The sequence below is a fragment of the Manihot esculenta genome, chromosome 8 (assembly GCF_001659605.2).
Source record: "Manihot esculenta cultivar AM560-2 chromosome 8, M.esculenta_v8, whole genome shotgun sequence".
Lineage (NCBI taxonomy): Eukaryota > Viridiplantae > Streptophyta > Magnoliopsida > Malpighiales > Euphorbiaceae > Manihot > Manihot esculenta.
In genome coordinates, this window is record NC_035168.2 from 776,912 (window position 1) to 802,427 (window position 25,516).

The 25,516-nt window shown below is 34.2% G+C and overlaps 3 protein-coding genes across 9 annotated transcripts in view; 1 reads left to right on the forward strand and 2 right to left on the reverse strand.

Moving 5' to 3' along the window:
• The window catches only part of LOC122724359, a 25,717-nt gene extending 16,859 nt beyond the window's left edge, over nt 1-8,858 (reverse strand). Inside the window, exons 1-3 of one of the 4 annotated variants that reach the window (XM_043959012.1) lie at nt 7,921-8,015; nt 7,444-7,552; nt 4,532-4,656 (exon numbers count right to left, since the gene is read on the reverse strand). The gene's annotated coding sequence lies outside the window, so the exon portion shown is untranslated. Of the gene's footprint in view, nt 1-4,437; nt 4,657-7,443; nt 7,553-7,920 lie in introns of all 4 variants that reach the window. The other 3 variants (XM_043959011.1, XM_043959010.1, XM_043959013.1) reach the window with 3 other exon arrangements.
• An 887-nt stretch (nt 8,859-9,745) lies between these two features.
• LOC122724375 overlaps nt 9,746-25,516 on the forward strand; it is a 43,773-nt gene continuing 28,002 nt past the window's right edge. Inside the window, exon 1 of the mRNA XM_043959106.1 lies at nt 9,746-10,419. Coding sequence (XP_043815041.1) covers nt 9,746-10,419 — 674 coding nt within the window. The remainder of the gene's footprint in view (nt 10,420-25,516) is intronic.
• Nucleotides 20,779-25,293, reverse strand: LOC122724361 (probable E3 ubiquitin-protein ligase HIP1). Of its 4 annotated transcripts, none has more exons than XM_043959025.1 (6): nt 24,049-25,293; nt 22,285-22,666; nt 21,920-22,036; nt 21,435-21,847; nt 21,089-21,187; nt 20,779-21,006 (listed from the first exon to the last, which is right to left on the reverse strand). In XM_043959025.1, the coding sequence occupies exons 2-6, from the start codon at nt 22,643-22,645 to the stop codon at nt 20,827-20,829; spliced, it is 1,170 nt and encodes a 389-aa protein (XP_043814960.1). In that variant the 5' UTR covers nt 22,646-22,666; nt 24,049-25,293; the 3' UTR covers nt 20,779-20,826. The 4 variants fall into 4 exon arrangements, with proteins under 4 accessions (XP_043814960.1, XP_043814959.1, XP_043814958.1 ...); XM_043959024.1 differs by having other exon boundaries at nt 23,957-25,293; XM_043959023.1 differs by lacking the exon at nt 24,049-25,293 and having other exon boundaries at nt 22,285-23,177.

Consider the following 25,516-nt stretch of genomic DNA (forward strand, 5'->3'; position numbering starts at 1 on the left):
ACTTTTGCAAGTATTATTTATCCTGGTGAATAAGGTTATATTTGTACTTCTAGTGAGTAGTACTGACAGTTGAACTATTGAGTAGAGTATCCTGAAGGAGCAAGCCTGAATATATCCATCCAATTGTGCGAATATGGCATACATCTGAAACTATCATTAGTTGGAATCTATTGGAAATATGGCATTCGTCCAAAACTTGGAAATGGAATATATCTTGAGGCAAGGGTTATTACACAGAATTAAATTTCAGGGTAGTTTTATCAATTGAAGGATGTTTAGAATTAAAAGTCAGGGTAGTTTTATCAATTGAAGGATGCTTCTTTGTAATTAGAACAGAATCCATTTGTGCTCATCATAGAAAACTTAAAGCTGCCAACTTGCTTTGTTAGAACTGCTTGTTTGATTTGAACCAAGTAGGAAACCTCTTGATGTGCTGTATGATGATCCATGAATATTAATGTGTTTGAGAAATAAATTGATATGTCTGCTGTACTTCTGCTAAAAGTTTGTACACAAACAGAGTAAGAACTTTGGGTAATGTGGGGATGCAGTGCTTTTAAGATATTGGATTACTGTTTCATGATATTAATAGTGATACATCTTGGGGGTGGCTAGACAAGGATAAACTCTCTTCAAAAAAAAAAAAAAAGAGGCTGCATGGAATGAACAAAGTCTAAACAAGAATGTTGAGTCAGTTCCATGTGCACTGCAGTGGCTTTTCTTCCGATGCTGCAGTGTCTACATTCTACTAGAAACATTATGGAGGCTAGCTTGCATTATGTAGTCCTATTCTTCCCCTTTGTCATGAATGTCAAGTCATAATTTATTTTCCATTTTATTTTTAGTTTTGATATTGAATGCATTCTTATAGCAAATCATGTATTCTCATTTTCTCATAGTAGAAAATGCTTTCTGCTCCATTTTTGCAGGTTGATAGCTTTTCATATCACTCTCGTGTTGCTTGTATGGATTGCAAGATTCTTATTAAGCAAGTGCAAGTCTTGTTTATTAGTCACTTCATCTAGAAGACTGGCCATATGGGAAGCAAACTGGAGGGAGTTGCATTAAGGTTTAGATTGTTTTGCATTAATGAGATTAATATGATTTGTCATGCTTGAAGGATCTCTACATTACTGAAGGTGTCACAAAAACGTAAATCTTTTAGACAATAAATTTAGAAGCTTTAGTTGACATTTAAGCTTGAAGCTTGTACAATAGATCTCTTCCTTTTTTTGATTTTTGTAATGGAATTTTATTGAATTCCTAGAATTAAGCTGATTAGCCCGGTTGGTGTCTTGAGAACTAATTTTATTTTCAATACAACACTAATCCTACCTTGTATTGTAATACTTGGTCCTATTCCAATTTCTCATAAAATGTTTTATATATATAAATCATGTGATTAATAAATCAATAGATTTCGTTTAGTGTATAGTTGAATAACATGAAAATAGCGATAACATGTGATACGTTAGCATGATAGTTATAATGTGAAGTTTGTCGTTTTGGCAAATTACAATCTAAAATTTGTGGTTTTGGCGGTTCATAATTATTATTTATTTTTATCAATGTAATCTATTGGACTATATATATGGGGCGGAAAGAAAAGTAAAAGCCCAAAAAAAAAAAAAAACTCAAAATAGAGTTAAAATAAAATTCAATCAGACTAAAATCAAACATCACCATAACTGACCAAGCCACAAACAAAAAATGAAGTGCTGACTGCACTGCACCGGAACTTCAGTAGAAAGCCACCTGCAACACTAAAAATAGGGAGTGCAGAAGAGAAAATATTGTAGAACTCAGTTGATTACAGCGTGCAGTGATATCGAGATATCAATGTCATTTCTTCAACAACAGTATGCAACTCTCAAAACAAATTCAGATTCGAGAAGACCCTCATCGCATAGGGTGAAAAATTGAAAACTATGCTAATAGGTAAAAATTGGGATACTTGTGGCTGTTGATTGGGAGAAAATACCCATTGGCCCTGGCTTGACACAAGCCCCAACGTTAGAACCCATTGTTTTTCAATTTAAAACAATAAAAAAAAAATTAAAGTTTCCATAATTTTTTTTGAAATCATTATAAATTATAAATCATTATAAATTATACTTAAATTTTTTTACTATGTTTGATTAAGTTTTATATAATAGTGTTAATTCGATTAACTTAAGTTAATTTAAACAGTTGATCATTTTACTATTTTAAAAAATAATTAAATTAACTGTAATTTTTGAAATTAACTTAAATTAATTGTAAGTGACTTAATTTTAAACTGATTTTAATTACAAAAAAAAAATTAATAGTCGATGTGAAATTTTAGTCATAATTTAAAATTAAATGTAATTGATTTTTATTTTAATTTTTCTTATGTCTATAATTTAATGTCTAGAGTTGAGCTCTCTTTTATCTTTTACTAAATCGATTTGACTTTAGCTTGCTGGTATCATTTCTAGTTCTAGGACTAACACTTTGTTGAGTGCAATAAGGAAGGCCATAAATCATAGTTGCCTTCTTCTTCTCTAGAAACGTAATTATTGATTAGTCCACATTCAATTGTATTTTTCACTTTTTTTTTTTGAAGAATAGCATTATTTTATTGAGCCAGTGTTTCAATTGTAGGATCAAAGAATTCAATAGTTTTATCCTCTTTTTAAAAAATAAAAACATTATAATTAGATTGAATCTAATTATAAATGAAGCAATGATATCACTTGGCAAGCAATTTTTCTTGAACTTTTATGTGTTATGTCCACATTGAGAATGTTTTGATTTGCTTCATCCTCCAATTATCTAATGCCAACATAATGTAATATAATTTTTTTTTTATTAAATCTCAATATAAAAAATTATTATTATTATTTTTTAATAACAAATGCAGAGACTACCTACTGCAAATCAAAGTTTTAGTTGAAAGAATGTGATTATCAAAAGGTAAGAGACTATTTAATGAAAACTTAAGCAAAAGCAAAGTCTTAGATGAAAGTATAATAATACATTTTTTCTTTGAATAATAAATGAATTATCCTTTTCTAAAAGCAAAATCTAGTTTGTTGAGTATTGATTAATCACCATTTAATATTAAATTTTCTCTTGAATAGATAACCTCATCTCTCTCTCAAAATTATAAAATACAATCAATCATATAGAATAAAGTCATATGTATAAAAAATAAAAAAATATTAATTAATTATATATATATATATATATATATATATATATATCATTTATTATTAAATTATTGTCCTACGTAGAATTGCTTCCCTAGTGCAACGGGTCTCTCTCTCTGTTGCATTGCATGTCTGATCCCTTAACATGGCCAAGGCATGAATTTATTCAAATATAGAAAAAAAAAAATCTAAAACTAGGAAACTGTCCACCTGGCATATTGCCATATCCTCTCTTCTTCATTTCCCAGCTTCATCAAACTCTCAATTCTCTGTTTTCTCTATCTATCTCACCCAACGGAGTATAGAGGCGCTCCACAACACAGAGGGAGAGGGAGAGAGGGACATTCTTGGAAGATGAAGATATATACAAAGCCCATATCCAGCCCGGGTCGGACCGAGAATTATCCTCCACCATTGATGAGATTTTTGAGGAGCAATGTTAGTAGCAGAAGTAGAGGCAGGTCACGTTCAAGTCCTATGTTCGTTAGGAAGAAGAATGGCGCCAATGAAACCCAAGAGCCTTCCTCCCCAAAAGTTACCTGCATAGGACAGGTTAGAGTCAAGCGTTCCAAGCAAGCTAAGACCCAACCAAGTAAAATCAAATGCTTCTGTAAATGGGTCCGAAACACCCTGTTTTGCCAACATTTAAACAGGGCTACGCGCCGGCCAAAGTGTACTTCGCTCTCATGGCGCAAGTGGGTAATGTTTTTTAAGGTCGGTGTCAGGAGAGAAAGCAAAATCCGTGAGGATTCATCAAAAGTTGAACCAAAATTTGGCAACATAAGTGAAGATGCAGGGCAAGAAAGTGAAGTGGAAGATGAGGAAAATAAGATGTATGTTTCCTCAAGTATTTCACCACCAATTCTGATCCTGTTCGCCCTCGAACATTTGGGATGTGCTGAATAAATGCCTATGACCCATAACAATATTCCTTCAAACTTGAATTATGTCAAATCAAGGAGAAACCCAAAATCTGTATCAATAAAAAGTATCTCAATTTGCAAAAATAATGGCATAAATTTTTCTAAATAAGAAAACAAAACAATCCCTTCTTTGTGAAGTATGCTTATACATTATGTTCAAATTTGCAAGAGCTATGTTTATCATCACAAATTTTCTAACAAAATGCCAAATGAACTAGTTTCAAACATGTGATTGTGCATATGTTTTTGTGGCAATCATATTTATTTGTGGTCTTAATATATATATTATATATATATATATATGTTAATATTAATAATTCAAACAAATGTTTACCACTTACCATTAACCATTCAAATTAGAGTACACTGAATTTTTTTTAAGCCTTGAATCTTAGGAGGTCAAGACACCAAAATTGTAAATCAACATGCCCTTACTTTCACAAATGAAACAAGGCTATCAACGGCAACATCCTATTAGAATGCTAGGACATGATGCAGTGGAAAACAATAAAGGCGGCTCCCCAAACTGAGGATAATTGACCGTGAGTAGATAGAGACATCTGTATAGCCAAAATGAGAAGTAAGAAGATTGGATTATTTTGATCCTATCATCTCCAAGCACTGACTGAACTAAGAAGTATTAGACTAGGAGATTCATAAGAAATAACAACGAAGAAAAAAAATCTCTCTCCTGGAGAAATAATGGATCCAACTCCGGTATAAGCAGAGATAAATGGTCATATATCTTACAAGCAGTGGGAAAATATGTTGGTACCTACTGCACAAGTCAATTGTCTTAAATCATCACTAGCACTGCAAGATGTAATCTCACCTACCATGATACCGCATCAAATGCTATTAGACAGGAAGCCTCTCCTAGAAAGCCAAATGTGAGATATAGAGCTAAAGAAATTACTAAAACGTTCCTATAAACTATTACCAATCTCCTTCTTAGCCACCAACTTTTTGAGGTCCAATATAATAATCACTGCAAAAAAAACATTTAAAATTAACAGGAAACCGTCTTGCAACATATTGTGAAATGAAAGAGAAGTTGAATACATGCTAAAAACTTGCAGGCATGAAAAAAATCCGTACCAGTCAAAGAATAGGAAGAGATCCCAGATTCATAATTTTAACTAACTGAAGAAGCTGATATATTACTCGCAGAAGTTATTTGGGAGAAAACTGTTTGTTGATTTTTGATAGATTTATACCTCTTCAAAATACCAGGAAAATCATAATTCTAAATCATAATGACAGCAGAAATAGAAAGAAATGCAGTTGTGAACTATCAAGTGAAAGGTGATAGTCCCAAAGATATCTAAGGAACACGTAGTTATTTAAAGTTAAACAGAAACACAGTAATACATGCATGTTTGCCTTTTCAAGGTACAGTAGGCATAAAGTAAAAGTATATTAAACAAAGGGAAAAAAATAGTGAAATTTCTAGAGTGAAAAAATGGAAACTAAAACCCCCAAGTGCTTCCTCACTAATTGTAGGAAAAAGATAATTCTAATTCTAAAATAACTTATCATCAACATTCAACAAATGCCTAAAGACTCAAAAGGACATGAGAAGGAAGAAATAATAGGGTAAGGACAAGAGATAGAGAAACTAACTTTCTTAGTTTTTGAAAGCAAAATCTTTCACTTCTTTTGGTAAACAATATTATCTTCAACATTTGAGTAACTGCCTATGAGTTTGTTTTACTTCAATCACCACTTCTTCTTGCAATTCCAATCAATAGTTAAAATAAAATAAAACAAAAGTCCTTAAAAGGGTTTAATTCCAAATACAAATTGTAAAAACCTTAAAACTACATATGAATAGTTATTGCCTAAGATTAGCTGAATAATTTAGACTTAAATTTGCGTCTTACCTGTGTAACTTCATACATTTTGTAAGTTAACTGCACCATGAAAAATGAAGTAAAAATAAAAGTTCTAATAGCCAGCCAAGAACTGCAGTATTGAGCTGATGTAGAATTTACAACCACAGTGTCCTAGTTTACCACTAAAAGTTGTAAGTGCAGTAATTTTTACAACAACTAAGTCTTAGTCTCAGACTGGTTGAGGCCAGCCATATGGATCCTTTTTCACTTTTCAGCTTTTTTTGAAGCTAATTTTAATACCCAAAATTGCAAATATTTTTATATTATTTCCATCCCCGTCATTTGTGATTTTATTCTTCATTGCAAACTCGGTTATCAATAGCTCTACCATAAAATAGATGAATTTAAAAAGAAGTTTCGCTACAAGATCCAAATTGGTTGTATAAATGGGAAGAATGATGGAGAAAGACACCTAAAAGAGGCATAAATAGTATAGAAAATCTTTAAAAGACAACGGCCAAACCAAGAAAAGCTTAAGCAGCCATTTTATTGCCCGCATGGTAGTTCCTAATTCTATATTCCTACTTGAAGTTGCTTGTCCAAGATAACTGTAAATTTCCACATTAAGATGAAATCTTCCCCTAATTATAATGAAAAGTTTCTCTAAAAACTAGAATATACATGATTATAATAAGACAGTGTCGATTGTTACTATTGAAGTCTTTTATGATACAAAATCAAGGGTTGTATGTGTACCCCTAGAAAAGCATATGCAATAATCTGCATGAAACAAGGCCTTGAACTTCAGCTATATAGACATTAGCATCTCCATGCTTTTAATTATTGTTTTCCCCTATGATCAAGCTTACTGCCACCTAATGCTCTGCAACCAATGTGTAAATCACAAAATTTCTGGAGGTAACTAATGCATATCGCAGCACTCACAGCAATCCCAAAATTATGCTACCATCCATCACCAGATAAACCCAGTCGGTACAACATTAAGGGCACACCATTTTGATTATTCCCACAAGATAATTTTAGGATATCACATCTCATGATAGATCAAAATGCAGGCTGCAGATTATCTAGGTGACATCCGCTGAGCACACAGACATTAACGAATCCAACCTGAATTACTACTTCACAACTTCTGACCGAAACATATAAAGTTGACTACCACTCCAACAGAACTTCTGAAAATCAACCTTCATCCCCCCACACTGCACACCAAAAGGATCACATAGCAGGATTATAATTAGCCTCTTCATATTAATGCCACTTCCTAGATTTCCAATGATAATCTGTAGGACATTTTTTGCATCATTAATCATAATAGAAAACAAATAAGTCCATCAATCATGATCCTCAACTATAATTGTACAAATTTGCTTTTTATGGCAATAAACATAAGGCTTCCCACTGCGGAATTAGATTATCCAATAGCAAAAATGATGTTCAAAGTAATAAGAATAAGTAATGCTTGAAAGTGGAATTGGAAATCTTCAATACCATATACTTTGCTCTCCCCGAAAGAGACAACTTATATAACTGCAAAACAGCAGACTGAGCTACTCTATTTTGAAGAGAACACAGGGTTTAACCAATAACCACAATGCGCCTGCAACACCATTTTCAATTCAGCATATTTGGAAAGAAAAAAGCATTAACTTGATATTCAACACCAAGTGACGAAGGTAAATATATCGAGCCAATTATATACCACATATAACCTAAAATGAGGAAAAAAAACCATCAGAATTTGGGAATGAAGACTTGAAATATAGATGACGTGTGGCAATACATTTTCAGAAATGTAGGAGTAAACTATGACGAGAATATAACCTTGAGTTAGCTGTTATGGCCCACTTGGCCAACAGCTACAATGCTACTAGGGATAAAATATGCAAGTTGATATTTGAATTGTCGGAGAAAGGGGATAAAAGAAAGAGAATTTAATAGAGAACATGCATCATCAAAACTTCTTACCTACAAACATGGACTTGACATCTATTCATCCTTCAGTTCAAAATCAACAATGTGACCAACAGTAAACACCATCAGATCAGAAGTGAGAACTGAACCTGCACAATAAGAAAAACAATCTAAATCTAGTTGATGCTAAGGTCATCAAGAGTAAAACTAGCGCTTAACTCAGGCCCTCATTCAAAAAACTAACATTTGAAATGCTTACACTATAAAGTAGAATAAATATCTTAAGGTTTACTGCCACAAGAAAACTATATCAGTATCTTATCAGGCAGAATCAGAAAAAAAAAAAATTTCAACAATAGCTAAGAGTATCTTCTTTCACTTCCACAAATTTGGTCAGCTTGGTGCATTAAAGACGACAACAAACGGGTAGTACTCGTGGAGTTCAATAGAAGCATGAAAACAAACAAGACATTTACTCAAATTCACTTGAATGAACAAAAATTATGCTCAGCAACCCAGCAAACGACTACCTTTGATTTGAAGAGCCTAGAAAAAGAGAATAGGATGATGGGCGTTCAGAGTAAGACATGAGAAGGTCAAAGGTACCCAAGAAGTACCACTAGCTCTTCTATAGCAAGATACACACCTCTTCCCTAACTGAATAACAGATTCAAAATAAATCTAGAATCTCTCTTCCAAATACCATATTGTACTGTTTAAACTTGACAGCACTAGTGTGTATTCAAGTACATTATTGAAACAAAAAATAACTAACGACAAAAAGAACCAAATGTAGACTTGCATGCAAATCTATGCCCGTGTAACTTCATCTAAGAGAGATATTGGGTTAATTAAATTAGAAAGTAAAGAGGTCTTATATTATTGAGACTAGATTTGTCAGACAGACATGTTATGTGACACATTTAGTACATATAAAAAGTAATGATCATCACAACTGCAATCATTTTCATGAGCTGAACTCAACTGATACAACTTACAGACTAATTCTAAACATTCCCATATTAGAAAACGAGAAGTAAATATAAAAATATATAAAAAATGGAAAATGATCACATTGAAAAATAAGTATAACTCCACCTAATTCAGAAAATCCATAATTCCTAAATACAGGTCAAACAAAAAAAAAGTTAAAAAATAAAAAAGAGAAAGCCAAGGGGCAACAACCAAAAGCTAAAAGAAACTATTAACAACACGATCAAAGGCAAAACCAAAAACTGATCCAACCAGAAGATGATCAGACAACAGATAATCAAAATTAAACGAATTTAAATGATCAAACCAGGAAACCGAAGCCAAAAGCTGATCAACTATAATATGATCAAACAGCAGATAACAGAAATAAAGAAAAAAAAAGGTTGAACCGAGATGATCAAACAGCGTACCTAAACAGGGAGTCGTCAGTTTTGGTATGACAAACAAAATTTCCAAAACAAAATAATTTCTAAATCGGAAAATTAAAACAAGGAAACAACGTGATTTGAGCATATTTTTCATATCCTAAATATCCGAATTGATTCTTAATTATGCATGATATAAAAAAATTGATCAGAGGAGAGATTTAAGAGCAAAAATTGGGAAACGAGATCAAACTTTCCAAATTGAAAAATTAAAATAAGGAAACAAATATTTTTCATATCATGCACAATTAAAAAAATAATTTTCAGAATCCAAATTAATAATTATTTTCTTAATTAGGATATAAAAAAAAGCTCATCTCTGAACCACACCCAAATAAACCAACTTTGGCAGCTCCGCCACCGGCCACCTAACTCTTCCCTCTCCCTTCCCCTACTCTTCACTTCACTCTATTCTCAACCTGCACCAACCACCACTAACCTCTCTTTTCCATTTTAAAAAGATGTGGCAACTTCTCCTTGCCGCAGCTTTAGCAGGATCTGCTACTTTCGTTGCTAAGCATTTTCTTGCTCAGGAACGCCCTAAAGAGGAAGAAAATCCTTTTGAAGATTCGATTGCTTCTGCATTTCAATCTCCTCTATTTCCTAACCATGGTAATGGGTACGGATACGACAGTAATTTCCAGCAACCACCTGATGGGATCTTTAGGTTCTCGAGTTCTGCTTCTGCTTCTTCGCCAAGTGGTAAGAAAACTAGGATTTCGAGGAAGAAATCGGGCATCACGGGTCGTCGATTGAATTTTGGTGCGGAAAATTATAAGGCTGATAAAAGATCTGGTGGTTCCGAGAAGCATTTTCTTGCTCAGGAATGCCCTAAAGAGGAAGAAAATCCTTTTGAAGATTCGATTGCTTCTGCATTTCAATCTCCTCTATTTCCTAACCATGGTAGTGGGTGCGGATACGACAGTAATTTCCAGCAACCACCTGATTGGATCTTTAGGTTCTCGAGTTCTGCTTCTGCTTCTTCGCCAAGTGGTAAGAAAACTAGGATTTCGAGGAAGAAATCGGGCATCACGGGTCGCAGATTGAATTTTGGTGCGGAAAATTATAAGGCTGATAAAAGATCTGGTGGTTCCGAGAAGAGTGCAAGGCGCCGATTGAATTTTGGTGCGGAAGATTATAAGGCTGATAAAAGATCTGGTGGTTCCGAGAAGAGTGCAAGGCGATTAGCTGTTTGCTTGAAGAAGAAGAGAACTGCCAAGAGTGTGACTTCCAAGTGTAGATCCTGTTCTTCTAAAGGTTGGTTTTGTTTTTTTTTTTTTTTTTTTTTCTTTTCTGTTTTATCTAATTTTACTGTCTTTGACTGCTGAGGGCATCTCTAACCCTATCACCATTTTTTGCAATATTATCTCCATTCTGCACCAACTTCAATACTAAAAAAAATATTCTATTTATATTTTTCACTTTTTCAATATTATATTATTTATCTTATTTTAATTTTATTTATATATTTCACTCAAAAAATTCATATAATTTTATATGTTCATTCTAAATATTTATATATTTTATATTTTCATTCAATATTCAAATATTTAATTATTTTATAAATAAAAAAAAACATATTAATTAAATAATAATTATAAAAAAATATTACTTAAATATTAATTATAAATATACATTAATTAAATATTAATTAACAAATTAAAAATAAAATAAATTCATACATATTAAATTATTCTATATAATATATTATAAATAAATTAAACACTAATTTATTTATATTATTCTATATAATATATTATAAATAAATTAATTTATTATAAATATTATTTATAATTGTGAATATATTAATTTAAATTAAATATCACCATTTTTTGTAATATTATCTCCATTCTGCACCAACTTTAATACCAAAAAAAAAAATATTCTATTTATATTTTTCACTCTTTAATATTATATTTTTTATTTTACTTTAATTTTATTTATATATTTTACGCAAAAAATATGTAACCTATAAATATATAATATGAAGAAAAATATAATTGCGGCAAATTGAAACTTTTTTACCTCTCAATCAAGCTGCAATCACCGTTGAGAAACACCTACTGTTCATAATCCAAGAATATACAGAGAGAAAGCAAGAATCTTTTCATGTTGTTTCTATATTATATATTAACTCTCAGGTCTCAATTATTGTTTATGCAAATCTTATTTATAAATTAGTGAAATTAATTGCCAATAATTACATATTTTCTGCTATTTTCTAGCGGGTCAGGTTGACTCATCAAGCTCTGAACCCAGTTTTAACATCTTGTATTTCTGTTGTTGGAGAAATCACTTTGTCAAAATGCATTAACCAATGAGAGCAGGGGAAGGAACAGATTTGCGGGGAGTTACAGTTGTAAACTTGTAATGTTAACCAATGGTTCCTTAAACATAGAGAAATTCTTGATCTAGGCAATGTTACCAAATGGTTCCTTAAACATAGAAATGTGACTGTATAATGGTTCTGCTTGTAAAGACATTTATCAAAGAGTGATTTTATCTATTTTGCCAAAAAACTGATCATAAATCAATCTTACTGTTCCTTGTTCTTGGCATCTTATCAGTTGTCAAAATTGACTGACATGTTGATGGAGAACTATGACTTGGTTTCTTTGACTCTAAGGAAATACTTCTTTGTTTTCAAGTTTGTTCTCCAATATATTTTATGTATTTATTGAGCTGACATCATATTGTGCTCTACAGATAGCTCTTTGTTTGGTTGTGGACTTGGCATTGGAATCATGTACATGATGTCAGCCGAAAAAGCTAAGATCAGTCAGCTAAGCAATGCCATGGATGAGATTGCAAAAACTGTTAAAGAATTAAGAACTGAACTGTATAAAAGAAGGTCAGCCAAAGTTGCTGCTATCTCAAAAGATTTAAGCAGTAATAATGAACTAGAGTTTTATAGAGCAGGTACAGGGCACAATAATGACCCCAAAGTTATCAAAGTTTCTGGGATCCCAATGATTGATGATGTTGAATGCCCAAGTAGTGGTCTTATAGAAGAGCCAGAGCCACAGCTGCTGGAAATGGATCAACCGGAAGCAGAGCTTGCATCTGAACTACAAAAACTTCCATGGTCCTATCCTGAAGCTTCTGGTCATGAAGGAGTTGAACCAAATATGGATAAGGTGAGCCTTTTCAAAAACATGCGTGTTGTTTATTCTCTAGATTTTCTTACCAGTAAAAGTCATGCCCTTCCTGTTGGTGCATTTATCTGCCCATATAAGATATGAAACAACTTGTTTTCAGTTTTATAAAACTTTTACTTCAATCATAGGCAGAAGGTTTATTTCTTTATTTCACCTCAGTGTTTAGAGCTGTTAAAAGTTTACTATCCCTCTCATTTCATGGCAACTTGGTTAACATGAAGCTATTACATATTGAAAAATGCATGTCATGCTTGGGTGTGCTTCCGGTAATTATTGCTAGTTTTGACAATTACTATAATGGAAAATTGATTTCTTTTGCATTCATGCTGCCTTTATCCTAGGAACCTACAAATCTACAATTAGGAACTCAATGATAATTGAAATAGTAGTGCAACTTGTATCACACTGTAAACATTCAGGGAAGTCATTAGCTTCATTTGTTGGGAAATTTATAAATAGGATCTGTATTTTGGATTAGTAGTTTGTTGGTGCCTTTACCAATTGTAATGACAGTTGATACATGGGTCTTCAAAAACCTGATTCATGGTAACCTGTAGATTGTAACCTTGAGTCTGGAAGAATGGCATGTTATAAGTTAGTGGCTTGAACACTGGATTGTCCATCCGTCTCTAAGGATGGGGTATTCCGTAGTTTTTACTACAAACATATTGTGCAGAATGAGACTTTTTCTGGTGGGCTTCACAAACTGGAGGGTCAGAGCAATATTTCCTTCCAATGCCATGGAGTATTGCCATCTGAACTAGATCAGAAATTGTCCCATTTGCACATCGAACAGCTGGAAAATCAAATTGAGGAGCTAGAATCTAAATTGCATTCTGCCCAGTCCAAACTCAATGAGAAGGAAGCTGAACTGGACTGCGTAAAACTCCTAACTGAAATCTTCCCATCAACTGTATCAGGCAAGTTTTTTCTGCCTCCATCCACTAAAGGTTGTATGTTTATGAGTTATAATATTATTGGAAGAAAGGAACAACTCAACTATTGGTGTTTGCATGAGTTGGGGTTACCATACGCTAACAAAAAGCCTTGTCATGTGGAATGTCTCTCTCTAAACCTGAGTATTGTTTTACAGATGATGAAGCTGTGACATTTGCTGAGCAAGAGTATGTGATAACAAATGCAGGGATTACCTACTGCAAATCAAAGTTTCAGTTGAAGAAATGTGATTATCAGAAGGCAAGAGACTATTTAATAAAAACTTAAGCAAAAGCAAAGTCCTAGATGAAGGTATAATAACACATTTTTTCTTTGAATAATAAATGAATTATCCTTTTCTAAAAGTAAAATATAGTTTGTTAGTAGTGATTAATCACCTTTTAATGTTAAATTTTCTCTTGAATAGATAACCTCATCTCTCTCTCAAATTTATAAAATACAATCAATCATATAGAATAAAGTCATATGTATAAAAAATAAAAAAAAATATTAATTAATTATATATATATATATATCTATCATTTATAATTAAATTATTGTCCTACGTAGAATTGCTTCCCTAGTGCAACGGGTCTCTCTCTCTCTTGCATTGCATGTCTGATCCCTTAACATGGCCAAGGCATGAATTTATTCAAATATAGAAAATAAAAAAAAAAAAAATCTAAAACTAGGAAACTGTCCACCTGGCATATTGCCATATCCTCTCCTCTTCATTTCCCAGCTTCATCAAACTCTCAATTCTCTATTCTCTATCTCTATCTCACCCAACGGAGTATAAAGGCGCCCCACGACACAGAGGGAGAGGGAGAGGGAGAGAGAGACATTCTTGGAAGATGAAGATATATACAAAGCCCATATCCAGCCCGGGTCGGACCGAGAATTATCCGCCACCATTGATGAGATTTTTGAGGAGCAATGTTAGTAGCAGAAGTAGAGGCAGGTCACGTTCAAGTCCTATGTTCGTTAGGAAGAAAAATGGCGCCACTGAAACCCAAGAGCCTTCCTCCCCAAAAGATACCTGCATAGGACAGGTTAGAGTCAAGCGTTCCAAGCAAGCTAAGACCCAACCAAGTAAAATCAAATGCTTCTGTAAATGGGTCCGAAACACCCTGTTTTGCCAACATTTAAACAGGGCTACGCGCCGGCCAAAGTGTACTTTGCTCTCATGGCGCAAGTGGGTAATGTTTTTTAAGGTCGGTGTCAGGAGAGAAAGCAAAATCCGTGAGGATTCATCAAAAGTTGAACCAAAATTTGGCAACACAAGTGAAGATGCAGGGCAAGAAAGTGAAGTGGAAGATGAGGAAAATAAGATGTATGTTTCCTCAAGTATTTCACCACCAAAGAATGCGTTGTTATTGACGAGAAGCAGGTCTGCGCCGTGCAGGTCTTCTTCTGTAGCTTGCAGATTTTGGGGCTCACCTCTGGAAAGTGAAGAAACAGAACAAAACTGAGTGCCGATCAAGAGAACACAGAGAGAATTCATCCTCATGTCAAAAGAAAGTCTTTTTGTCGAGAAATCTGATCAAGAATCAAGATTGGATTAAGAAACTGAAGAAAAGTTGAGTTTTTTCTTTCAATGAATTTGAAGTCCAGTCCGGTCACTTCAATTAGAGAAAATGTCAAAAATTGAAGAACTCAGAACAGAGGATGATGGCACTGTACGTCCTCTTGAGCTTCTGGAAGAACAGAAGGTTGGGTTTCACATAATTGATTTAACTAGTCTTTGTTTATTTTCATTTTGTGGGCAACTGTACTAAGTATAGTTTTTGAAACTTGGAGGTAGTGTTATTTTTGTTTTTAAGATAGTATATATGTAGAGCTGAAGCAGAGAATCTCTATGTATAAAAAGCTGAAACAATGAAAGTTCTATTAAAATCACACGGCTCTAAAATTATTATTCTGTAATTTTCCCCAAATTAACAAATTGGTTTTAGTTATAATTAATTTTATAGAATTGAATTTTTTATTAAAATCACACATAAAATGTAAAGTTCTATTAATTTACAAAATTTTAGGAGAATAAAAACACATTCTTCATGGAGCAAGTTCCATTTTTTTTTATGTTTTTGCTTTGTGGGCATCTCAGGGTCACAGTGATTCTGATTAGTCAAATCACCTTTGGATTCTCTTTGGTGGAAAGTTTTATAATGTCTTCTTCACCAGGTAAAGAGACCCACTTCATTTTTACTGGTGCATATAAGATCAATTGATCATTATAATAACAGAGAAGTTAAGTCAAAAGTTTCCATGATTAAGATTTATTATTTGATACAGATCACATTGGTTGATTGAACTCAGCCCATCATCATTTTTCACTGGACACATGAAAATTTTCTCTTAAACCAAACAGCTGGATTCTGTGTTGATCAGGAAATTTTGGGTTACGATAGAATTGTTTTTGTTATAGAAAAGGGTGACAATTAAGAAAGAAAAGGACTATACTGTTGGGCAGTTCAGATTCATTGTCTGGTGAATGGAAAAAACAAGATCCAGTTTGGAACTTGGACATATAATATCTTTCTTGTTGACAAAGAAAAAATCAGTGTATCTGCAAAGTGAAACTTTGGCCCATCTTTTAGGCATAGAAATGCAACTGCAACAAGTCATTTTCAGTAGTTGCATTGGCCACCTCTTGCCTTTTGTATGCAAAGGCTTCTTGAAGGTGCAGTTGTCTCCAGGTCCAGGCTCCACACTGCCCTTGGCTATTCATGAGCTTAATGAGAACTGGAGATGAGTGAGTTCCATGTGGCTGCCTTACATGCAACCCTACAAGTGTCAGATATCAAAGCTTCAATCTCAAGTCTCCATCATAACTATTAACTTTTATGGCTGGCTTTAGCTCTGTTTTCTTTCTCCCTCCTCAATTGTGGAGATTTGCATGCTCTATAACCTGGTTTCCCTATGTTGTGAAGTTTTTTTCAGCCTAGTATGGCCTTTTGGATTGACAGCAACGGTGGATGCCTGTGAAAACGAGGAGTCTGTAGAAATCTCTGTTCTGAAAGATGAGTAGTGTCTGCTTCGAGTTCCTTTGTTTCATAGATCGGGTCTGGAGAAGCCGGTTATGGCTAGGTTTCTTTGTTTCTTTGGACCGAGTGGTTAGACTTTAGTGGTTGGGTTGAGATGTTTTATGTTTAGAACCATATTCTTATAATCTCTTTGGACTTTTAGTCTTATTAATGAAATTTTTACCTTTGGCAAAAAAATTTTTTTAAAAAAAATCCTTTAAGGAGCAATATGAGAAAAAACTTAATGATTGAAATTGAATATCAATGGCTGGAAATGGCCCTTTGTTGCAATGCAAATTCTGGAAATGGCCCTTTTTCAGGATAGTGTTATATGATTTGGAACTTTGTTGCAATGCAAATTCTGGAAAGTGTAAATTGTACAAGTCCTTTTCTTTGCTTGCATTTCAAGCAAATGATTTGATGATTTTGACCCACAACCTCTGGGCCACAATGCAACAACCTTTTTTCCATTGTAATCTTAAAATTGTGTACCACATGGTGAATCCTACATTGCACAATCTATTTTGATGAATAGATTATATACAGACAGCTACTGGGTTTGAAAAGTTAGATATGAAGATGCAGCCATGTATTATTGGATTGTAAAAGCATGAAAGAAGCAGAATTCAGAGGCTTTTCCTCTTTCTTTCTTTCTTTCTCGGGTACCAATGAAGTCCAAGGTTATATCACAGATTCGTATCAACTCAGTGGGCCTCTACTTGCTACTCACAAGCTTATTACAACCCTATATTCCAATTCCAATATGACATCTCAGCTTTATTTTGCACATTTTCTTGAATTTTGATGAATGAACTCAACAACCACTCGTTAAATCACATCATGGCTGATGCTGGAAGGCTGAAGGCCATGAGAAATTTAGATAGTTTTTTTTTTTTTTTTTTTTTTTTTTTCAAGGAAGGCAAGAAAGAGTCGAATTTTAATTTTTGGTTTATTCGGTTCAGTTCGATTTTGAACCGAACTGACCGAATGCTCACCTATTGTCAAGTCCTATTTTAAATAATGAAGACTTGATATTTACAATAATCGTAATCATTCTGATAATTAATTTTAATAATATTAAAATATGACTAGGCTTAGAGGTTAAAACTTAAAACATCAAGAAAAGAAAATTGTTGAGGTGGAATAATTATCATGTGGAGAGATAGTAGTTGAGAGTTGGGAGATACAGCTCCCAAGCCCACATCATCAAAAATATTGTAAATTTTAATTACAGATTTATTTGCTAAGCACAAACAAACATAACAGAAACAGTAAGTGTGAGTAATATGAAAGTCCAGCCAAGGCACCTAAATGACAGATTGCATATGACTTGTCTAGATAAAATCTATAAATCAATAAATAATATTATACTGTGATGACTCTGAGAAGAGAATAATCTGATGAAACCAAAAACGGTCCATGACTCCTAACAGACACAAGGAATAGAGATCAGCCATGGGGAGAGAGAGAGAGGGTACCAAGTGGAAGAAAATCTAAAGTAGGGATTGATAATATTAAGGGGTGGGATTGTGGTGGCGGTGAAAGAAGAATAAAAGTGATGACCGTTGGATTTCTTCACTCCGATCTGGGGCCAGATCCATGACAATAGCCCATTACATGGAGGTCCTCATGCCTTCCATGCAAACCAGGTCCGGTCCGCTCAAGTCTTGAGACCGGGTCTCATCTGAATTTCTCAACCAGGCCGTCCCAGCCTTCCTAGCCCCTCAAGCAGATTTCCTCTGAGCCCCATTTCAATCTTATCTTCCGGCCTGGTTTGGAATCAAGAAGGGGATCAACCCATCTGTCTTGTGGCTCCATTCGTATGCGCGCCCGGGGAGAGTCAGAGGCCGTTACGCATGGGGCATGGATCTGATATTCTCGTACGTCCGTATCAACATTGTAAGGACATGTGACCCAATGATAGACAGTTTGTTATACGTCACTAGCAGACAAAAGAAAACAGATAAAAGGAGGATTGCCCTCCTCTAGGCGTAAGTTATTTCCAAGTTCACAGAATTCTTGTAAAATCTTATTTTCTGGATCTTAAATCATTGGAAGGCAAGTGGTGGAACCAGGATCTCAAATCATGGGAAGGCAAGTGGTGGAACCTAAATGGACAGTCACAGTGGTGGAGGAGGAGATGTGGCCATGAGTTATGGACAACTTTCTTCACAATCTAAATGTGGAGGCTATATCCTGTACCTAATCAATAATCAAGTGGTGACAAGATTGTGGGACCTATCTGAATATTATCCAATGCATGGTAAGAAGAAAGTGGCCTCTGACTCACTCTCCTCTTCTTTGACTTGATGTCTTCTTGCCCTTCATTTTCTTTAATCCTTTTTGTCCTCGTTTTCTTATGGCATAACAAAAATTGTTTTTATAAATTTATTCGTTTTTCTTTACAAGATTAGTATGAATTACTCGGACATCAATAGTTCAACAACAAAGATTAGTATGAATTACTCGAACATAAATAGTTCAACAACAAAGCCACAAAGGTCTTAGTTACTAAGATATTTTTTTGAATTTTCAATAGGATTACACATTCTGAAACTCCATTCTGCAGACAAATTAGAAGTATTGTCTACAAAATGTGAGAATTTTTCTTGTTTCTTCCTTCTTTCTCTCACTCTCCATGCCATTGCTTTATAATTTGAGCGGCTTGTTTTTGTAGTACCTTACTTTTGAACTCTGACCCATCTGTCGCGGTAATCATGATGCATAACAATAAAGATTTTCATTCTCGAATTATTATTATTATTTTTTATCCATTTCGTTAACTGCCTTTTAATGACTAGTTAAAAAGAATCAAATATGAAAACCTAAATCTTATATTATTCAAAATACGACAACTAAACTAATCATTTTAATTCATGTCCTTCAATGGTGGAAAATTCTGAATGGGTTCAACGATAAGGCCAACAATATTCAATGAGAAAGAATAGAATCAGGCAGCTAAGTAGCACATAAAACAAAGTCGACACTCTGATTTTGTAAATAGTTTTGGATAATTAAAAAAAAAATGTAAATGGTTGACAATAATGATCCAATCCACTAACAGTCAATAATGAAACAATCACGGGAGACTAGAAATTTTTTTTTGGAGGAGGCTGACAAAGGCCTATATAATAAACTAAATAAATATAAAATAAATAAAAATAATATAAAAACTTCGAGTCTACTATGGACCCAAGACACAGAGAATTGAATCTCATTACATGAGACCCATATTTAACGTATCTTAGTTTACGGTGGACCCACCTAAGAATTTTTGGAGACTAAATAAAAAAAAAATCAAATTATATTAATTTATTAAAATAATTTTAAAAATATTTTAAGAAACTAAAATTTTTATTGTTCACTATATTTTAAATCTTATTACTAATTTTGAGAGGATCAAATGTAAAATAATTAAAAATTACATATAAAAATATATATAAAAATATTTTTTTTTGGGGGCCAGTTTGGGAGGGCCAAGTCTCTCCCTTGTCCCCCTACTTCCGCCCATGGTAACACCAGCTGAGCCATTCCATAATTAGAATCATAGTTTTAAATAACGGTGGCCCTCCCAAACTCCCCCCTACTTCCGCCCATGGTAACAACAGCTAACAACAGTCGGGCCATTCCATAATTAGAATCATAGTTTTAAATAACGGCCATTACGTTATCCGTTGTAAAACAACAATGATCCTCTGATTTGCATGCGTAACGACCGTTACAATGGCCCCCTATTTACCGGCATAACGACCGTTACTGACCGTTAAATAATGGCAACGGTTGTTACCAATAATTGAAATTCTTTTATATCAACGGTTGTTACCAATAATTGAAATTTTTTTATATCCTTCCTCTTCTGCCCCTATTCTCAATTTCATTAATTTTTCTATTCTCAATTTCATTAGTTTTTATACTTTTCAACAATTTTAAAGGCTATATTTTTTAAGTTTTCTCTTCACTTTCTCTTTTAAATTTCAATCTTTCTTGCATATTTTTCCTATAAACTTAAATTTATCATAAACTACTGTTTTTCCAAACTTATTTCTTCTAAAAAGTTAATTAAATTTTATGTGCTTTAGTTTTTAGTTATTTTTTCCCTTTTTTAAAAAGATTTTTGTCAATAAAATTATTAGTTTTGAGTTCAAATTATAATTTGAGCTATTAGTTGACTCGATCTACAAAGATTATGTTGGTTTTTCTTATTTTAAACTATATGATGTCTAACTTAAATTAAATAATCTATATTTCATGTATTTATGTTTATTATGCATTTGTATACATTGTTCTGAATTAAAATTTAATTAATATAATTTCATTTATGAACTTTGCAAATTTTTTTGAAAAACTTGTGTAACCGAGGCCGTTACTACATACAAGCCTTTTTCTGTTACTCGCGACCGCAACCACGATTTAAAACTATGATTAGAATCCAACCGACAGTATATACTTGGAGAAGATTCTTACCAGGCAAATCGCACAAGTTCCTTCATCCTCGCTTTGGCCTGAAGAACCATATACTGTTTCTGTCAAACACTTGGATATCAGATCTTCATCAAAACCTGTGCTGACACTCCCAATCCTTTCACCCAGTGCAAGTAGTTCCTGCTTGGTCCAATCATTCAAGAAGTTTAAGATTTCATAAAACCAGAGAGAAACAGACGTCAAGTAAAATAACAATAATAACCTCATAGCTCTTGTTGTCTATATCTAGCCTCATATCCCTATGCTGATCAAACAAATTTCTGGATCCATAAAAGGCTGAGCGATCCACAACCATAAAACCCTGTAGCACAATAGTAGAAAGTCCACTTAGAAGCAAATAAGCAACAAAGAATCAGATAATGATGCCTTAAAGATGCGGGAGATCATTGAACAGACAAAAAAAATGCAATAATCAGCATCTTAAGTAATCTATCATGCAATTATGGAAGAAACTGCAGTCATTTAGAAAAAGAGAAGTTATGGCATATCATTCCATCTCATACCCTTCTCTCAAAATGTACTAAAGCAAAATCATTTAGGAATTATACCTCAGATGAAAATCGATCATGAAGACTTGGCTCATTGGGCAGCGATCTGTATCTCTCATAAGAATTCCTTGATCTCCCATTCCTATCACTATTACGCCAAGCTGCAGTTGATAATAGCCTTGGTTGTCTGGATGAGAAATTTTCGGCAACCAATGGCATCCCATCGTCAGAAGGTGCCATATGCCCCAACCGCAAACTGCTGGAGGAAGCCCTGAAAGTTGGGCTAGGTCTCTGAGAATAGCTACTGCGAATGCCTCTGGCAGAATGTGCTGAGGCACTATGGAAACTTTGAGGAACAACAGGGTTTCTACTTGAAATGAAATCATGGTGATATCCCCTAACATCTGCAGAAGCATTAGGTATGCTGCTTCCAACAAGGAAGTGGTTTGTCTCATGAGTATAACCATTAGCATCTGTGGCAGAGAGGCAAATTAGAAATATTGGAATTCAAATGTTGCATGAAAAATTATATGTACATTACTAACCCGAAACTAGCATCCTTCCAGAAGCAGTAGATGTTCTGGTATGGCTCCAGTTATGTGTCATAGCGCTAGAACTTTGACTTGAGAAATCCACTGAGCTGGAATGGTCAAAAGGGTGACCTGGATGATAGGAATTATGGGAAGAATTGTTAGATAAATGGGTGCTAGACAGGTTGATTTCTAGATCAAGTGCAGGCCTGCTTCTAACATTCCTGATAGAACTCTCAGGCCCAATTGAGAGATTGCCTCGATGGCCAGGGGTCATAGTAATGCATTCCCAGACCATATATTGAGGATCTAAATTTGGTTTCTCCAGCCGCAACTCGGAAGGCACAGAGGGATCCGATGAACTTCCAGCACCATAATACCTGCTTGTACTGCCCCCTTCACATGAAGAGGGGACTCCAGGGCTTTTTCGCTTGTGGGGCCCCCTTCCATTGCCCATTGTAAGATAAAAAAGGTCACCCTCAACGCCATTAATCGTCTGTCTGTCATAATTGGAAGACGAAGCATGTGCATGATTTTCTGGAACTGCACAAAAGGTTCCCACTGTTGATGAATGCAGAAAAGGATCATGAGATGGGCCTGCAGCATCTGGCTGATAATATGACACTTCAACACTGTGGCTTGAGGAAATAAATGCATTTGACATTGGTGCAGGGTTCCGTTGAGACGCAAAATGCACTCCATCAAGAGGCATACTTTCAGCATGCTAAAAGAAAGCACCATTCTCTGCAGGACCTACCCTGGCTGCATGAACTAGAGTATTAGATGTCGAACTCTTATGAAAGCTATGCAGATCTAGCTACAACCTCAAGAAAGCTAGATAATGCCCTTTTTAGCTTTAATGCACCCCAAAATAGCTCCTAGTTTCACAAGTTCAATTCTTGTGCATCAAATGTTTTCCCCCTACAGCTGAAAAAATGACTTGTAAAGCTTAGCAAAATGACAGAATTGATGAAGCTTGCACAACCTTAAAAGTACTGATATCACAATAAATATAGACCACAGTGTCACAAAGCAAACCAAGTCATGTCTGGCCATATATGCTAAGTTACAATGCAAACTATCAAGAGGATCTGGACCATTTCATGGCATTTTCATCGAGAATATTTTCCCTAAAAATAATAATTTGCAAAATTTTAAATTAGCAATACTCAAATTTGCATAAGGTTGCTCTATATGCATATTCTTAAATTTGGGCCAGACCTAACTCACCCCAAAAACTAGCTCAAGGGGAGGATTGCCTATGACCCATATAAGGGGCACATTACCCCCTTTCCACAACTGATGTGGGATTCAACACACCCCCTCACGCTCAGAATTTTACTGGTGCGTGACATATTCATGGGAGGCCCAACATCGGATGAGGAGGCTCTGATACCATGTTAAATTTGGGCCAGACCTAACTCATCCCAAAAGCTAGCTGAGGATTGCCTATGACCCATATGTGTTGAATCCCACATCGGTTGTGAAAAGGGGTAATGTGCCCCTTATATGAAGCATAGGCAATCATCCTCCTAGTGTTAGCTTTTGGGGTAAGTTAGGTCTGGCCCAAATTTAACATGGTATCAGAGCCTCCTCATCTGATGTTGGGCCTCCCATGAATATATTACCCCTTTCCACAACTGATGTGGGATTCAACACATATTATTCCAATTCTGATCCTGTTCGCCCTCGAACATTTGGGATGTGCTGAATAAATGCCTATGGCCCATAACAATATTCCTTCGAACTTGAATTATGTCAAATCAAGGAGAAACCCAAAATCTGTATCAATAAAAAGTATCTCAATTTGCAAAAATAATGGCATAAATTTTTCTAAATAAGAAAACAAAACAATCCCTTCTTTGTGAAGTATGCTTATACATTATGTTCAAATTTGCAAGAGCTATGTTTATCATCACAAATTTTCTAACAAAATGCCAAATGAACTAGTTTCAAACATGTGATTGTGCATATGTTTTTGTGGTCTTAATATATATATTATATATATATGTATGTTAATATTAATAATTCAAACAAATGTTTACCACTTACCATTAACCATTCAAATTAGAGTACACTGAATTTTTTTTAAGCCTTGAATCTTAGGAGGTCAAGACACAAATTGTAAATCAACATGCCCTTACTTTCACAAATGAAACAAGGCTATCAACGGCAACATCCTATTAGAATGCTAGGACATGATGCAGTGGAAAACAATAAAGGCGGCTCCCCAAACTGAGGATAATTGACCGTGAGTAGATAGAGACATCTGTATAGCCAAAATGAGAAGTAAGAAGATTGGATTATTTTGATCCTATCATCTCGATCCAAGCACTGACTGAACTAAGAAGTATTAGACTAGGAGATTCATAAGAAATAACAACGAAGAAAAAAAATCTCTCTCCTGGAGAAATAATGGATCCAACTCCGGTATAAGCAGAGATAAATGGTCATATACCTTACAAGCAGTGGGAAAATATGTTGGTACCTACTGCACAAGTCAATCGTCTTAAATCATCACTAGCACTGCAAGATGTAATCTCACCTACCATGTTACCGCATCAAATGCTATTAGACGGGAAGCCTCTCCTAGAAAGCCAAATGTGAGATATAGAGCTAAAGAAATTACTAAAACGTTCCTATAAACTATTACCAATCTCCTTCTTAGCCACCAACTTTTTGAGGTCCAATATAATAATCACAGCAAAAAAAACATGTAAAATTAACAGGAAACTGTCTTGCAACATATTGCGAAATGAAAGAGAAGTTGGAGACATGCTAAAAACTTGCAGGCATGAAAAAAAATCCGTACCAGTCAAGCAATAGGAAGAGATCCCAAATTCATAATTTTAACTAACTGAAGAAGCTGATATATTACTCGCAGAAGTTATTTGAGAGAAAACTGCTTGTTGATTTTTGATAGATTTATACCTCTTCAAATTACCAGGAAAATCATAATTCTAAATCATAATGACAGCAGAAATAGGAAGAAATGCAGTTGTGAACTATCAAGTGAAAGGTGATAGTCCCAAAGATATCCTAGGAACACAGTGGTTTTCAAGGTACAGTAGGCATAAAGTAAAAGTATATTAAACAAAGGGAAAAAAATAGTGAAATTTCTAGAGTGAAAAAATGGAAACTAAAACCCCCAAGTGCTTCCTCACTAATTGTAGGAAAAAGATAATTCTAATTCTAAAATAACTTATCATCAACATTCAACAAATGCCTAAAGACTCAAAAGGACATGAGAAGGAAGAAATAATAGGGTAAGGACAAGAGATAGAGAAACTAACTTTCTTAGTTTTTGAAAGCAAAATCTTTCACTTCTTTTGGTAAACAATATTATCTTCAACATTTGAGTAACTGCCTATGAGTTTGTTTTACTTCAATCGCCACTTCTTCTTGCAATTCCAATCAATAGTTAAAATAAAATAAAACAAAAATCCTTATTTTAAATTAAAAAATAAATAAATAAATTCTTTTGTAAAAAAAAATGGATAAAACTTGCTTCAATTTCTCTAAATTCACGGCTAAAGAATTTCCTATTTTTTCATTTTTCATCTTATTCTCAGCCAATCCAAACAGGGCATTACTGTCGTTGCGTATATTATA

Excerpts from the sequence above, each read along its gene's own strand:
- LOC122724361 (XM_043959025.1), bottom strand. The coding sequence starts at position 22,645 with ATGGTGCTTTCTTTTAGCATGCTGAAAGTATGCCTCTTGATGGAGTGC. Across the intron at positions 21,848-21,919 it reads TGGAAGGATGCTAGTTTCGG|ATGCTAATGGTTATACTCAT; the intron begins GTTAGTAATGTA and ends TCTCTGCCACAG. Across the intron at positions 21,007-21,088 it reads TAGACAACAAGAGCTATGAG|GAACTACTTGCACTGGGTGA; the intron begins GTTATTATTGTT and ends TGGACCAAGCAG.